At 40.0% G+C, this 17,329-nt stretch overlaps 1 protein-coding gene across 2 annotated transcripts in view; it reads right to left on the bottom strand.

The window, feature by feature from the left end:
* LOC136874199 (metaxin-2) overlaps positions 1-1,261 on the bottom strand; it is a 104,194-nt gene extending 102,933 nt beyond the window's left edge. For both annotated transcript variants that reach the window (XM_067147815.2, XM_067147816.2), the window contains exon 1: positions 1,124-1,261. In XM_067147815.2, the coding sequence (XP_067003916.1) occupies positions 1,124-1,169 (46 nt within the window). In that variant the 5' untranslated portion in view covers positions 1,170-1,261. The remainder of the gene's footprint in view (positions 1-1,123) is intronic.
* Between the last annotated feature and the right edge of the window lie 16,068 nt (positions 1,262-17,329).

Below are 17,329 nucleotides of genomic sequence, written 5' to 3'. Positions count from 1 at the left end.
CTCTTCATCTACATAGTGGAGCCCGATGTTTCTTAAATTATGTGGCAGATTCTATACCTATGATATTGTAAGCTTAATTGCACGTAAAGTAAGTTGTCATATTTTAAATGCAGGCTTCATAGCCTGACTCACACCATGTAAAATAAGGCATTTAATAAATAATGATAGCCCTTCAGTCTCTTCAAGAACCGGAGTCATCCTCCAGATGTGGAGGAAGAAGTAGTTAAAGAAACTGAGAAAATGAGACACGGCAGGTCCGTTGGGAGACATACTGGACCATCAACTAGAAAGTCATCCGCTCTTCAGCAGAATAATTGCTTTTTTTCAGAACTGTTTTACGTTGCACCGACACAGATAGGTCCTATGGTGACGATGGGATAGGAAAAGGCTAGGAGAGGGAAAGAATCGGCCGTGGCCTTAAGGATCAGGCCCAGCATTTGCCTGGTGTGAAAATGGGAAACCACGGTAAACCACCTTCAGGGCTGCCGACAGTGCGGTTCGAACCCACTATCTCCCGGATACAAGATCACAGCTGCACGCCCCTAACCGCACGGCTAACTCGCCCGGTATAAATACTTTCTATAGAAACTCTATGCTATGAACAGGTCAAGAAAAATGGACTTAAAGACTCATTATACATACATACGATTGTGCAAGTTCGAGAGGATTGAAATAAGAAGAGAGAAAAAAGCCAGGAAAACTCTCAAGAGGAATGAATTTAAGTTTCTGGATTTCAAGAAGGCTATTGTCAATAACCACCTGCATAGCAAAACTGGGTTGCAAATTGACTCAAGAGGGTGCTATTAGCGAGACAAGTGGTCAGAAGAATGGGAAAATAAAGATTGGTCCTCATCCACCTCCTCTTATTGGGCGCATCTCGTTTTACAGGGCAAGTAGGGCACTGTCAGCTGAGTGGGGAGATAAATAATAACGAGCCAATTATTGCAACTGAAAACCACTCGAACAAAAACATTTTTATCAATCAATCTTGACAGGTATTCTGGTAACTGTACATTGCATTCAGCATCGTACTTTAGGGTTACAACATATTCAAAACTTCGTGTTAAAACCTAACCTCAAAATAATTTACAGTTATATACTTCTATTAGTAAACCGAACATACCTCCTAGTTCTACTTGTATGGATTCAGCTAGCAGGACTGATGGCATGTTATCACAAGAGCAATGTATTCAATAAAACGGACACACAATTGCACAATAAATTCTTACAACAGTCTCAATGGATGGCAACACTGAAAACAATTGGTCATCAACAACACATGTTCAAGATTATTACCCAGCCGTACCAACGAAGCGATTTTGACAGGACGGCTGCGATCGACGCGACATCACGCGGTGAACTTTCCTTGTCTTCTGCTCACCGCCGTCTCGATCCTCTTAATACTGCCTGCTCTATGCCACTAGTTTAACATAGGAAGGCGCGACTACTGATATTTCTCCAAGTCGCCGTAAGAGTGCAGCAGTAGACGCACAATCTTCGCTGTCGGTGTGGGTGTAGCACTGTGTTATTGGTGCATGAATGCGTATGAAAACCCGAGTTCTTTCGTACAATGAGTAAATGTGTCTGGTCACACTTCCGTTCGTACAAGAGATATCTTGTATACAACTGTGAAACGAATTAATCATGTTATGCTTATAGATATTTCAAAAGTGATTTTAAGGTGTTGGTACTTGTTTCTTTCCGTTCGTGCATGGTATATTTTTCGTAGAACTGAATCTTCAGATTCTTTCCCCGAAATATTCAACTGCTGTGTACCATTTTGCCAATCTCGGCAAGGTGGTTCGCAGCCAGAAAAGATACGACTCCATGAAATACCGTCTAGAAGGGAATTAAGAGAAAAGCGGCTCTCGGCTTTATCTAGGCAAGGACCTAATAAAGGAAGTAATTGGATATCCTCAGATTACTCCCGCATCTGTGCCTTTTCACCTTATTTCAGAAGGTGATGAAGCCTTCGCGGCTCAACCGGCAGCGCGCCGGCTTCTCACCGCTGGGTTCTGTGGTTCAAATCCCGGTCACTCCATGTGATATTTGTGCTGGACAAAGCAGAGGCGGGAAAGGTTTTTCTTCGAATACTCCGGTTTTCCCTGTCATATGTCATTCCAGCAACACTCTCGAATATCATTTCATTTCATCCGTCATTCATTAATCATTGCCCCGGAGGAGTGCGACAGGCTTCGGCAGCCGGCACAATTCCTATCCTCGCTGCTAGATGGGGGCTTAATTCATTCCATTCCTGATCCGGTCGAATGACTGGAAACAGGCTGCGGATATTTTCCAGAAGGTGATTAAATCCGTGGAGGACAGTGGATTCCTTGTCCGACTCGATGGTTGAATGGTCAGCGTACTGGCCTTCGGTTCAGAGGGTCCCGGGTTCGATTCCCGGCCGGGGTCGGCGAGTTTAACCTTCACTGGTTAATTCCAATGGCCCGGGGGCTGGGTGTTTGTGCTGTCCCCAACATCCCTGCAATTCACACACCACACATAACACTATCCTCCACCACAATTACACGCAGTTACCTACACATGGCAGATGCCGCCCACCCTCATCGGAGGGTCTGCCTTACAGGGGCTGCATTCGGCTGGAAATAGCCATACGAAATTATTAAAAGTGGATTCCTTGTGATAAGAATTGTGACGGACAATCATAAAACAAACGTCTTCATGTTTAGATTTTGTGGACAACCTCAGATATCCAGACGATAATATTCCAATCAAACTAGAAACAGGCAAGCAAATCCTATTTTGCGGGCACTAGGTTCGTGTTGCTGAAGAGAGGATGGAGTGTGACGTTTGTGTCAGCAATATCTCACTGCCTAGACACCGCTAAATGGAACTGCTTATGCATCAGGACAGAGGAGGTGTTTGATACCCAAATCCTTATTTTGTTGCTCTAGTGAAGTATCTGCAGGAGTTCGTTTAAACTGCTGTGCCCTATTTTCGAAGTCCTTCAAACGTACGAACGTAATACGAGGATTTGCGACGTCTTCCCTTTCAGAATACCGGGCGAGTTGGCCGTGCGGTTAGGAGCGCGCAGCTGTGAGCTTGCATCCGGAAGATAGTAGGTTCGAGCCCCACTGTCGGCAGCCCTGAAGATGGTTTTCCTTGGTTTTCCATTTTCACAACAGGCAAATGCTGGGGCTGTACCTTAATTAAGGCCACAGCCGCTTCCTTCCAATTCCTAGGCCTTTCCTATCCCATCTCGCCATTAGACCTACCGGTATCTGTGTCGGTGCAACGTAAAACGAATAGCGAAAAAAATCCTTTCCGAATGTGTTTTGTTACAGTGTGAGGTCAAAGAACATCAGCAAATTGTTAGTGATATTATCTTAACCAAGTTCGTAAGACCTCTATTACGGTATTTGATATTGCGTTAGCAAGAACACAAAAAGTACGGTACCACTCCGAGTCTTCGTCCAGGAAAATCTGTAAATGGTGGATGAAGAGGCCAACTGCGACTTCATACAGGTAATATTGCCGATATTTAATATTACTGATGTAATTTACCAGCTTCAGTGCATAGTGTTTTGTAGGCTGTCGTCATTAGAATAAGTTTAGAACATTGTGCGTCTATGTCTGCCATCTAGCGGAGAAACTTTGTCGCAACGTAGTCGCAAAAAGGCTCGCATAGAGCAGGCAGTATAGGGGGATCGAGACGGCGGTGCTTCTGCTATATAATGGCGAAAAGGGGCGTGTCTTTGAACAGTTGTTTTGTAGTCATGTACTTTAAAACTCACAGCGATAAATGCGTGTAATCACATATTTCCTTAATTTATACAACAAAATTGGTCTATATTATGGTCGGTAATAAAATTTTATAAAAATCGTGTTCGGAACACGTGATTGTGAAAAATATATTGTTACCGGTACATTCTTTTTTAATTTGTGGGGGTACATGGGGTACATCTAATGTTATTTTCTTTCTACCAGTAGAATATTTAACAACATTCGTTGAAATCGGCATAATGTACAGCAAAACGTCAATGTAGGCTATATGTGTATAGTATTTAACAACATTCATTAAAATAAGAACAATGTAGCTGACGTCCATGTAAGCTACATGTACAGTACTTAACACCACAATTCATTGAAATAAGTAAATAAATAAACAAATAAATAAATAAATGACGTGTGGTCTCCGGAGAAGCCTGGTGCAGGTCTTTCGGTTTGACGCTTTATAGGCGACCTGCGTGTCTGTGATAATGAAGCCCTACGTATCATGAATTCTAATGCTCAAGATGGCACACTCACCCACTCTCCGAAACATTGGAATTAACCCATGAAGGTTAAATTCCCAACCCGACCGGGAATCGAGCCCGGGACCCCTTGGACCAAAAGCCAGCACGCTAACCATTTAACCATGGAGCCAGACATTAGTTGAAATCAGCACAGTGCACAGAATTATGTCATTTTAAGCTAGATGTACATTGTTTAATATCATTCATTGAAATAATTACACTGCAGGAAAATACCCCCTGTGGGTTGGGGCGGTAGAATGAACACGCACGGCATCTCCTGCCTGTCGTAAGAGGCCACTAAAAGAGACGCCAGTAGCTCTTAACTTTGGAGCCTGGGTTGGCGACCACGGGTCCTTTAGCCTTTGGTCCAATAGGTCCTGTTTTCGATTCTCACCCGGGTTGGGGACTTTAACCTTAATTGGTTAATTCCAATGTTTCGGAGAGTGGGTGTGTGTGCCATCTTGAGCATTAGAATTCATGATACGTAGGGCTTCATTCTCACAGATGTGCAGGTCGCCTATCAGGTGTCAAATCGAAAGACCTGCACCACGTCTCTCCGGTGGCCACACGACATTTATTTATTTATTTATTTATTTATTTATTTATTTATTTATTTATTTATTTAATTATTTATTTATTTCAATGAATTGTATTATTAAATACTGTACATGTAACGTACATGGACGTGTTTCTGTAGGCCCTACTCTGCTGTTGTTTTGAAAAATCATGTTAAATTGCCGTTTTTAAGTACAGTATGCCAATTTCAATGAATGTTGTTAAATACTCTATTGGTAGAAAGAAAGTAACATTAGTTGTACCCCATGTACCTATTCTCCTCACACAAAATATGTGCACTAATTAAAAAATAATGTATAAAAAATATATTTTGTACAATCACGTGTTCCGAACACGATTTTTATGAAATTTTATCTTACGTAATTTAGACCAATTTTGTTGTATAAATTAAGATAATCTTGATTACATGTCTTTATCACGATGAGTTTTATAAGCACAAGGCTATAAAACGGCTGTTCATACACACGCCCCTTTCCACCATTACACGGCAGAAGACGAGAAATGTTCACAGCAAGATATCGCGTCGATCTCAGCCGTCCTGTCCACACCGCTTCGTGCCATACCAGCCGTTATTATTGTCGCGAATTCAAGAAAACATTTAATTATTGTGTGAATTCAAAGAATATTAAACCTGCTGAAATGCTCACGAGACTATAGCAGTCTGATAGCCCTAACAGCGTGAAAATATTGACTAACGCTGCTCGAAACTCGTCTGATGTTGAAGTACTAAACATTTTGTGCTTTTCTTATTATTATTAATTCAAATGGTCTGTTGCCTTGACGACGATACCAACGATGCTACATTCTTTAATAAATAAATTCACTAAATTTGTGCAACAGACAAGGCGCATTTCAGCTCTGCAGTAGTCATTCTAAGATGGATTTACCACATTGTTTACATTTAACCCTCTCCGGCCCAAACTTATTTGACACATGGAAAAGAAAATTCTTGGAAATCCCCTTCAAATAGTTATGAACAAAGTTTCTGTGCAAAACTCCATTAAATTTTAGGAAAGATTAAATAATGGGACAGTGATTCCAAATGGAATATGAAACAGTTACGTAGGAAATTCACAGAAAACGTGAAAGTGATTCCAGTTGGAATCATAGGCCTGGAGAGGGTTAATAACGTGGTACCACATTTTTTGGTGGTAGCAATGCATAGCCGGAGAGTTCACAACATGTCGTAGGTCCTCGTTCGCATCTATTTCGTTGGTTCGCATCCACCCGTGCTTTGTTCACCATGCCTCGGTCGTGTAGAAGTCCATCCATATTTCCCTTCTTTTAAATATCCTTTTTTTTCACTTCTTCCAGTTGGTTGTGGAAGGTAAAACGAACTTCAGTCGTAAGTCCTCCATTACGAAGCGCTCCCCAGTGAGCTCGTACATCTGTCTTGAGCGGGTGAATTTAGAGATAATAGTAGGCCTACCCCCAGGACAGACTTCAGGTATCTTGCTTTTACAGTTACAGTTACACATTATCTCTATCGCATACGTAAGTATAGGAACGAATTTTAGCGTCAAAGCGTGCCATTGCAGACTTTAGGAATGTCGAATGTAGCTTTTGTAGCTGCTGCCAAATAAGCTCATTGTCAATTGGAAGGTTAAGCCAAGATAATTAAAACTATTTTACAGTTTGTAGGGTTGTTTGTTTGTAAAACATTCTATGTTCCGAGGATACACGTCCTCCCTTCCTGAAATTGTATTGTAATTGTATTGTATTTTATTTCATCCAAATGATCATACAGTGATATGGGACACGTCAATAATCATATTTACAGTAACAAAGGATAAAACAGTAATATACATGCCATGATAAGTAAAGAGAAATATACAATGTGGTAAAGAGGCACAGATTTTTTTTAAAAAAGTGATAAGTTAATTTTCAAGAGCTAAGTATTCTTCAATAGAATAAAAACAATGGTTAGAAACAAATTTGAATAATTCTTTCTTAAATTTTGAACATGGTTTTATCTGCTTAATGTAGTCTGGTAAGTTATTTAATAAATGTACTCCTGCATAACTCAAACTTGATTCATATAGCTTAGTTTTGTGTGGTTCTATGTGCAGACTGTTTATTTCTAGTACTATACCTATGTACATCAGAGTTTATGGTGTAGCTGTTTACATTCTCCTTCATATATACAAGTGTATGGAAGATATAAAGGCTAGGCAATGGTAAAATAAAATAAAGTTTAAAGTATTTCTTGCAGCTTGTCCTCCTGCCGACACCGGCCATTCCTCTAATTATTTTATTTTGTAACTTAAAGATGACTTCGCTATATTGTGAATTCCCCCAGTAAATGATTCCATAGGTTAGTATGGGATGGACATATGCAAAATACATAATTTGGCAAGCCTTTAAATTAAAACTATTTTTCAAAGATATTATCATGAAATAAATTCTACTAAGCTTTTTCCCTATAAACTCTGTATGTTTTTCCCAGGTTAATGATTCATCCATCCACAAGCCAAGAAACTTTGTTGTTGATGAGTACTCAATTATGGTCTCTCCAAATGATATTGGACTAACTTCCATATTTAAATTAATCTTATGGTGAAATCTAATCACAGAAGTTTTCTGTTTACTTAAAATTAATTTATTATCTTCAAGCCAGCTTAGGATATTACTCACTATATTGCCTGCCTTCAATTCTAACCCTTCAGAACTTTCATCAGCTACAAAAACAGTAATATCATCTGCAAACAAAGTTAATTGCACTCCTTGAGTATCATCGACAATTTGGACGATATCATTAATAAATACTAAAAATAATAATGGTCCTAAAACTGACCCCTGTGGAGCACCATGATCTATGTTTCTGGCACAGGAATACACATTCTTAATTACATTTTTGCTCAAATCAGTACCGGTATATGATATTTCAACAATCTGTCTTCTATCCCCTAAAAATTATTTGAACCAGTCATAGGCCATTCCCCGAACTCCATACATGTATAACTTTTCTAAAAGCAAGCTGTGGTCAATTATATCAAAAGCTTTTGTTAAGTCCAAGAAAATACCTAAACATGCACCCTTCCCATCTAGTGTGTCATATATCCGTTCAATAAAGTTAATGAATGCTGTGGTAGTTGATCTATTTTTACGAAAGCCATTCTGGCAACAAGCTAATATATTATGCTTCTCTAAGAATGATAACAGTCTAACGTACATAATTCTTTCCAGTATTTTGGAGAATACAGAGGGGAGGCAGACAGGCCTATAGTTACCAACATCTTCTTCACTACTCTTTTTATGTATCTGAACAACTTTGGTTACCTTGAATTTGTCTGGAAATTTACCAGTGGTTAGTGACAAATTTATCAAGTAGCAGAGAGGCTTGATTATGTATTGGTAACAGCATTTAATAAGGTAGTTTGAATAACCATCTAAACCAGAAGACTTCTTTTTACCCATCTGTTTCATTATGTTTTCTATCTCTTGCTCAGTCACAGGAGTAAGAAACATGGATGATACATTCCTGTGAACTGTATTCAAGCCTGTTCTTGTCACTGATGTTTGAAAATTTTCCGTTAACCTCAAAACTGCTTCTATAAAATAGTTACTAAATATTTCTGCAACTTCTTCTGGATCACTGACTTCTTTCCCTGCATTTGTAAGAGTAATATTATTTTTTAATGGAACTAGAGTACCTGTCTCCCTTTTTATAATGTTCCGCATACATTTAGACCTGTTTTTAGAATTTTTTAGCTCATTCTCATTATGCAATCTTTTGGCAGCCTTCAAAACGTCTTGGTATATGTTTTTATATTTCTTATAATAATCCTTCAATCCAGATGAGGTGTTACTCCCTTTCACACATTTGCTTAAAAACCTTAATCGTCTACTTGAATTTCTAATTCCTGTTGTAATACACCCATTCCTATAATTCTTTACAATTACCCTTTTGACTGGTATTGCCACTTGATAATAATAATCGAACAAACCCAAAAACTCACTGAAGGCCTCATTAGTTGTGTTATTTCTATATACACTCTCCCAAGTTTCCTTGGCCAATAACTGGTTAAAATATGAAATATTTTCCTTGTTGCACATTCTAGTTTCCCTGTAAATTACATTGTTATTTTTTAAATGATGGTTTCCTATTACCCTAAAATTTAGATGCACAATTTGAGCAAAATGATCTGAAAAACCTGTATCATAAACTTCTATTTCATAGTTCCACATTTCATCATTCAATACAACTTGATCTACTGCTGACTTTGTATCCCCAGATATTCTAGTTGGTTGATTTACAACTGCCTTTAGACCGTACAAGGAAAACAACATTTCTAGCCTTTGCTTATCTCACCCACCATTATTCCCTAAAAAATCTACATTGAAGTCACCCATTATTATTACATTTTTGTTATGATTCTGTAGGTCATCTAAAATAATTTCAATATTATTATAAAAAGTTTCAACATTACTAGAAGGATTTCTATAAATGCATATAAGTATTAACTTATGATCCACTAGTTCAACAAAGCTAGCCTCGAAATGCTCCTCTACATTCAGATATTCAAATTTATCCAACTGCTTACATTTGATATTATTATTCACATATATACATGAACCTCCACACTTCATTTTCTTTCTACAAAACTTACTTGCAAGAGCATAACCTTCTAATACAAAATTTGAAATCTCATCCTCTATCAACCAATGTTCAGTTAAGCATAAAACATCATACCCTTGTAGGTTATCTGCCAACAGAACCTCCATACTTAGAATTTTATTTCTTAAAGATTGAACATTCTGGTGGAACAAATTTAGCTCTCCCTTTAGATTATAACTATTGCTACCTTTTACCGTAAAAAATCCTGCTCTAGTAATACTGGTCGTTTCCTTGTCCTACTTGACGTTCTTATTTCTAGTTGTTTAGCTTGCCCTCCTTCAGTTCGTCCTGATGGTGCTCCAACATCCAACTTCTCCAGTAACTCCTCTCCTCGTTCATCCAGACTTCTATGCGTTAATCTGTAATTCGTTGTTATCTACCGATTTCTTCAGAGCATCGATCGCTTTTTGTAGGTCTTTCATGTCATGAGACCCCAAAACAATGTCGTCAGTATAGTTATATATCTTCATTCCTCCGAGTATTATCTGGTCATCCGATCAACATTGTGTGTGGCAACCAAGGGGCTAAGGGGATCTCCCTGGAGTGTACCATTCGCCTGTACAATCCCTATTGAATATGTTACGTTGTCGAAAATGCGGACATTGCATTTTGTGGATCAAAATTGTGAGTGCTTTGTTCACTTTGACTGTCATGCTTCATTGAGATTATGGTCTTATTCAGATTGTTGAAGGCTTTGAAGAAATGTATGAATACTCCATGGAATTCTCCTCTAGATATTCTAAGGCGTGATGCACATCATCTTTTGATATTTCTGATTGCCTGGAGCATGTTTCTCCCGCTTGAAATCCAAATTGTTCTCCTGATATTCTGTTGTCGGTTTCTTTTGTCAGACTTTCAACCACAAGCTTTAGTATCTTCAATAGGTTTCAGGTTATACACTAGGACATTCCCTCTGTAAGATTTAGGATCACACTAATCTCACCTCCTTTCCCTTCGTGAAGCACTTTCATTGTTGACGTCTTCCACGCTAATGGAATGTCCTCCTACCCCAGGTATGGATTATTCGATCTGTAAAAGCTGAGAGTAATTGGTTAGCTGCTGTCTTGATACGCTCTATGAAAACGCCGTGCGGCTCGGATGAATTCCCGTTTCTCATATTAGGTACCGGTAGGGCATTATGAAGGTCTTTTTTTGAAAGGTTTTGTCAGACGGTAGGAGTAATTTAATGTGGTATGTTGCTTTGGGTCCGCCTCTGTGGTGTAGTGGTTAGTATGATTAGCTGCCATCCCCGGAGGTGGGTTCGATTCCACCTCAGCCATCCTGGAAGTGGTTTTCCGTGGTTTCCCACTTCTCCTCCAGGAAAATGCTAGGATGGTACATAACTTAAGGCCATGGCCGCTTCCTTCCCTCTTCCTCGTCTATCCCTTCCAATCTTCCCATCCCCCCGCAAGGCCCCTGTTAAGCATAGCAGGTGAGGAAGCCTGGGCGAGGTACTGGTCATCTTCTCCAGTTGTCTGCCCCAACCCAGAGTCTGAAGCTCCAGAACACTGCCCTTGAGGCGGTAGAGGTGAGATCCCTCGCTGCGTCCGAGGGATAAACCGACCCTGGTGGGTAAACAGATGAAAAAGAAGTTGCTTTGGATCGTCGCTTACGAAATACTATAAAGCCGGCATGTAAGCGGCAAGCTAATAGTTCGACAATCACTCACCAGATCCGTAGTTAAGCTCTATACTTTCTCAAGTTTTAAATGCGCAAAGTTCGTACTAATGAAGTATTTTTATCTTAAATCCCCTCATATCTCACATTGATATTTACAAATCTTCATTCGTACACTATGTTATGAAATTGAACATGCAACTTCAGTAGGCCAAGGACTTTGAAAGAAGAAACAGTTAACAGATGACAGAATAAAGTTGCATATCTTTCAGATATAGAAATAGCGCCGCGTTGCTGATTTTTCCGTTAATGTTACACTGAAGTTTTAATACATTCCTGTTGAAAAATTTCTTACAGTATTTTATAAATCGCTCGCACTTCTGTAAAAGATTTATGGCACTGTTACTTAAAAGTGGACTTATAATTTTTCTTCTGAAAGAAGTTGTGGAAACCCATCTTCACAAGTGTCACATTTTATTCCTCTTTTGAATTTGTCCTTCAGGATCAATCAATCAATCAATCAATCAATCAATCAATCAATCAATCAATCAATCACTACTGATCGGCATTTAGGGCAGTTGCCCAGGTGGTAGATTCACTATCTGTTGCTTTCCTAGCCTTTTGTTAAATGATTGCAAATAAATTGGAAATTTATTCAACATCACCCTTGGTAAGTTATTCCAATACTTAACTCCCCTTCTTATAAACGAATCTTTGCCCCAATTTGTCCTCTTGAATACCAACTTTATCTTCATATTGTGATTCTTCCTACTTTTAAGGACACCACTTAAACTTATTCGTCTACTGATGTCCTCCCAGTTCGGCCGCACGGTGTAGGGAGCAACGCGTCGGCCTGTCACCCGGTGGCCCCGGTTCGATTCCTGGGCGGGTCAGGTGGTTTTAATTGTGATGACTATTATCCCTGGCCTAGGGACTGTGTGTTTGTGACGTCCTTAATCTTCCTTTGCTCACACACAACATTCCACACTACCGCCATTCCAATTACACGCAGGTTCATACTATATACTGACAGTAGGGGAAAACAACCGAACAAATAGCATTGAAAAAAGATGTCCTCCCACGACACCTCTCCACTGACAGCTCGAAACATACCACTTAGTGAGCAGCTCTTCTCCTTTTTCCCAAGTCTTCCCAGCCCAAACTTTGCAACATTCTTGTAACGCTACTCTTTTGTCGGAAATCGCCCAGAACAAATCGAGCTGCATTTGTTTGGATTTTTTCCCGTTCTTGAAGCAAGTAATCCTGGTGAGAGTCCCATACACTGGAACCATACTCTAGTTGGGTTCTTACCAGAGACTTATATGCCCTCTCCTTTACATCCTTACTACAACCCGTAAATACCCTCATAACCATGTGCAGAGATCTGTACCCTTTAACTTATTTACAATTCCATTTATGTGATTACCCCAATTAAGATCTTTCTTTATATTAACACACAGATACTTACAATGATCTACAAAGGGAACTTTCACCCCATCAACGCAGTAATTACAAATGGGAGGAATTTCCCTGTTTGTGAAACTCACAACCTGACTTTTAACCCCGTTTTTTCATCATACCATTGCCCACTGTCCATCTCACAACATTGTAAAGGTCATTTTGCAGTTGCTCAAAATCTTCTAACTTATTTATTACTCTGTACGGAATAACATCATCTGCTAAAAGCCTTATCTCTGATTCCAATTCTTTACACATATCATTGATATATATATAAGAAAACATAAAGGTCCAATAACACTGCCTTGAGAAATTCCCCCCTTTATGATTACAGGGACGTATAAAGCTTCACCTACTCTAATTCTCTGAGTTCTATTTTCTAGAAATAGAGCCACCCATTCAGTCACTCGTTTGTCAAGTCCAATTGCACTAATTTTTGCCAGTAGTCTCCCACGAACTACCCTAGCAAATGCCTTAGGTAGGTGAATCGCAGTACAATCCAATTGACCTCCTGAATCCAGGATATCTGCCATACCTTGCTGGAATCCTACAAGCTGAGCTTCAGTGGAATAGCCTTTCCTAAACCCAAACTGCCTTCTATCAAACCAGTTATTAATTTCGCCAGCAAGTCTTATCTAATCAGAGAGAATGCTTTCCCGAAGCTTACATGCAATGCATGTCAAACTGATTGGCCTGTAATTTTCAGCTTTATGTCTATCACCCTACCTTTTATACACAGGGGCTACTATAGCAACTCTCCAGTCATTTGGTATAGCTCCTTCATGCAAACAGTAATCAAAGAAGTACTTCAGATATGGTACTATATGCCAACCCATTGTCTTAAGTATGTCCCTCGGCACCTTATCAATTCCAGCTAGTTTTCAAATTTTGTAACTTACTGCAATGTCATTTTTGTCAGAGGTAAATTTTAATATTTCTTTAGTATTATTCAGCTCCTCTATCTGGACATTATCCTTGTAACCAACAGTCTTTACATACTGCTGACCGAATACTTCTGTCTTTTGAAGATCCTCGCATACACACTCCCCTTATTCATTAATAATTCCTGGAATATCCTTTTTGAAATCTGTTTCTGCGTTAAATTACCTATACATACCCGTCCATTTTTCACTAAAATTTGTATGTCCACCAATTATGCTTGCCATCATGTTATCGTTCTTCTTCTTCTTGCTAGGGGCTTTACGTCGCACCGACACAGATAGGTCTTATGGCGGCGATGGGATAGGAAAGGCCTAGGAGTTGGAAGGAAGCGGCCGTAGCCTTAATTAAGGTAAAGCCCCAGCATTTGCTTGGTGTGAAAATGGGAAACCACGGAAAACCATTTTCAGGGCTGCCGATAGTGGGATTCGAACCTACTATGTCCCGGATGCAAGCTCACAGCCGCGCGCCTCTACACGCACGGCCAACTAACCCGGTCATGTTATGGTTAGTTGACTTCTTTGCTAGATTCAATTTCCTAGTAAGTTCCTTCAATTTCTCCTTACTTCCACAGCCATTACTAACTTTATTTCTTTCCAACCTGCTCCCCCTTCTTAGTCTCTTTATTCTCTGTTATAATAGAGTGGATATTCACCATTCCTTACCACCTTTAAAGGTACAAACCTTTTTTCACATTCCTCAACAATTGCTATAAACCCACCCCAGAGTCTGTTTTTCATTTCTATTTACCGTTTTCCACTGATCATAGTTACTTTTTAAAAAAACTCGCTCATGCCTGTTTTATCAGCTATATGGTACTCCCTAATAGTCCTAATTTTAATATCTTTCTTTCACATTTATTTTTGACCACCACGAAAACAGAGTCATGGTCACTAATATCCTTTATTACTTCGGTTTCTCTATAGAGCTCATCTGGTTTTTTACCAGCACCACATCCAATATATTCCTCCATGTAGATGGTTCCATCACTTTCTGAATCAGATGCCCTTCGCATATTAACTTATTTCCCATTTGTTGGTCATGCTTCCTGTCTTTCACACTTCCTTCCCAATTGACAATGATACTGGAGTAGTTCTTTAGTTTTTTTCGAAGAAAGCAAAGCACAACTGAAATAAACATATCAGTGACAATTGTCACTAGTGACACAAAATTTTGCTTTGGATATGTTAATACTCTCGGGGCTTTAATTTTTTTAAAGGATATTGCTCGGTTTTGAATTGCAGGACTCGATACTTTTTTCTAAACAACCATCAGAATTTGTTCTTCCTTCTGCTATGCGGAGCAAGTATCCTGCTACCATAGCAATTGATATAATGGCCATATTAGCTGTAGTTTCTGAAACAAAATAATAAGGGTTAATTTCATTGAAATTAAAGCAACTCAAGAGATTAATTTATTTAAATTATTTATCTATGATTAACATGCATGGATTTGTCCAATATTTGCAGAAAAGTATGAACACACACAAACACACACACACACACAGAGAGAGAGAGAGAGAGGTAGGTTTCTTTTAATGCAGTCCATTTTCTTAGCAATTTTTTTGCACGATCTCTTAGTTCAACATCCCATGTTTCGAGGCAGCTCTGAGACCAGTCTGAAGAGTTAACTCAAAGGAATATTTATACCTTACACCCATCATGGCGGTTCCACATAGGAATTTATGGAGTGACTCCCCATTTGGTTACACTTTTTCTCGATTTACAAAAAGGAAGGATGCCATACACATAATCCAATATCTTAAATCTTTACTACACTCGCTATAGTAAATATCAACACTTCATTAGAGTAAATTAATTTAGAAAAACACAAAGATATACTATAACAACAGAAACATTTTTGACAATACTACAGACTTAGGATTTTCGTTTTTCATTAAGATATGATGCCCTCATACGAAGAAAATGAAGATATTAGTGTACGGTATACTTACTTGTGTCCAACCCTGTGGTGTAGTGGTTAGCGTGATTAGGTGCCACCCCCGGAGGCCCGGGTTCGATTCTCGGCTCTGCCACGAAATTTGAAAAGTGGTACGAGGGCTGGAACGGGGTCCACTCAGCCTCGGGAGGTCAACTGAGTAGAGGTGGGTTCGAATCCCACCTCAGGTATCCTCGAAGTGGTTTTCTGTGGTTTCCCACTTCTCCTCAAGGCAAATGCCGGGATGGTACCTAACTTAAGGCTATCGACACTTCCTTCCCTCTTCCTTACCTGTCCCTTCCAATCTTCCCATCCCTCCACATGGCCCATGTTCAGCATAGCAAGCGAGGCCGCCTGGCCGAGGTACTGGTCATTCTCCCGAGTTGTGTCCCCCGACCCAGAGTCTGAAGCTCCAGGATACTGCCCTTGAGGCGGTAGAGGTCGGATCCCTCGCTGAGTCCGAGGGAAGAAACTGACCCTGGAGGGTAAACAGATGAAGAAGATGATATTTACTTGTACCGGGTGACTCCGCTGCGCCTGACGTTTCTGCTTTCAGACATCCCAACGAACGTCAATGGAGTGATGGTCGATTTTCCTTTGCCGTATGCCAAACCTTTAAGGCACTTACTGCGTAATCAGTGCACGACTTTAGAAAAACATATATGACCGAGCTCGATAGCTGCAGTCGTTTAAGTGCGGCCAGTATCCAGTATTCGGGAGATAGTAGGTTTGAATCCCACTGTCGGCAGCCCTGAAAATGGTTTTCCGTGGATTCCCGTTTTCACACCAGGCAAATGCTGGGGCTGTACCTTAATTAAGTCCACGGCCGCTTCCTTCCCACTCCTAACACTTCCCTGTACCATCGTCGCCATAAGACCTATCTGTGTCGGTGCGACGTAAAGCAACTAGCATAAAAACATATATGCGACAGATATTTACACAATACATCAAACTGTCAAACGATTATGTAAAATGTACGTGCCAATTATAAGCTTCCGATTGGTTATGAAATTATCGCTGAAATTGATGACATACTGATACTAACCACAGACGTGTTGACGCATGATGTGTCGGTAAGTGGGTTCGAATCCCGTGAGCAATAAGTATTTTTATTCACATTTTAAACTTTGAGGATCAACTAAGTGGCCATTCTTGCCACATTCGAACAATAGCATGCATGTTGAATGTGTAGTGGCTTGACACTTCGTGTAGCTTAGCTGTCCTGGTAATTTATTCGCTATGTATTCAATAGATGAGTATATCGTCATGCAAGGCAGAACGCACATGAAGCACAGCGCCTTTACCAGGAAAGATTTCCAAACAGACAACAACCAAACGAAAATAGGTTTAGGAGGGTGGAGCGACGTTTGCGTACAACTTCGTCACCTTTCTGAACAGGTCCTGTTAGAGAGACACCAGTTACGTCCGATGAAACTGCTGAGATGGTTTTGGACGTTTTCCGGGAGAATCGTCACACGAGTACCCGGGCACTAGCACAACAGGCCAACATCAGCCAGTCGTCTGTTTGTAAGGATATCGCATTCTAGTTTTTTCGTCCGTATCACCTGCAACTACATCAAGAACTCCACGACGAGATTTCGGAACTTGTGTTAATTTCTGTGCGTGGATACTGACGCAAGTGGCAAATGATCCAGCGTTTGTATCTCACATTTTATTTCCGGACGAGGCACGATTTCATAATAATGGCTCTGTGACTCGTCATAATATGCACTATTGGAGTGTTGAAAATCTCCACTGGGTAAGGCAGACAACATTTCAGGCACGATAGGGAGTAAATGCCTGGTGTGGTATACCGGGTGATCAGCTAATTGGACTATATTTCTTTGAGGATCATTTGATAGGAGCCCGGTACCTACAGTTTCTTCGAGACCAACTACCATTGCTGCTAGAGGATGTGCCCCTGGGT

Source organism: Anabrus simplex, chromosome 5 (genome assembly GCF_040414725.1).
Source record: "Anabrus simplex isolate iqAnaSimp1 chromosome 5, ASM4041472v1, whole genome shotgun sequence".
Lineage (NCBI taxonomy): Eukaryota > Metazoa > Arthropoda > Insecta > Orthoptera > Tettigoniidae > Anabrus > Anabrus simplex.
This window is presented reverse-complemented; position numbering and strand designations above follow the sequence as displayed.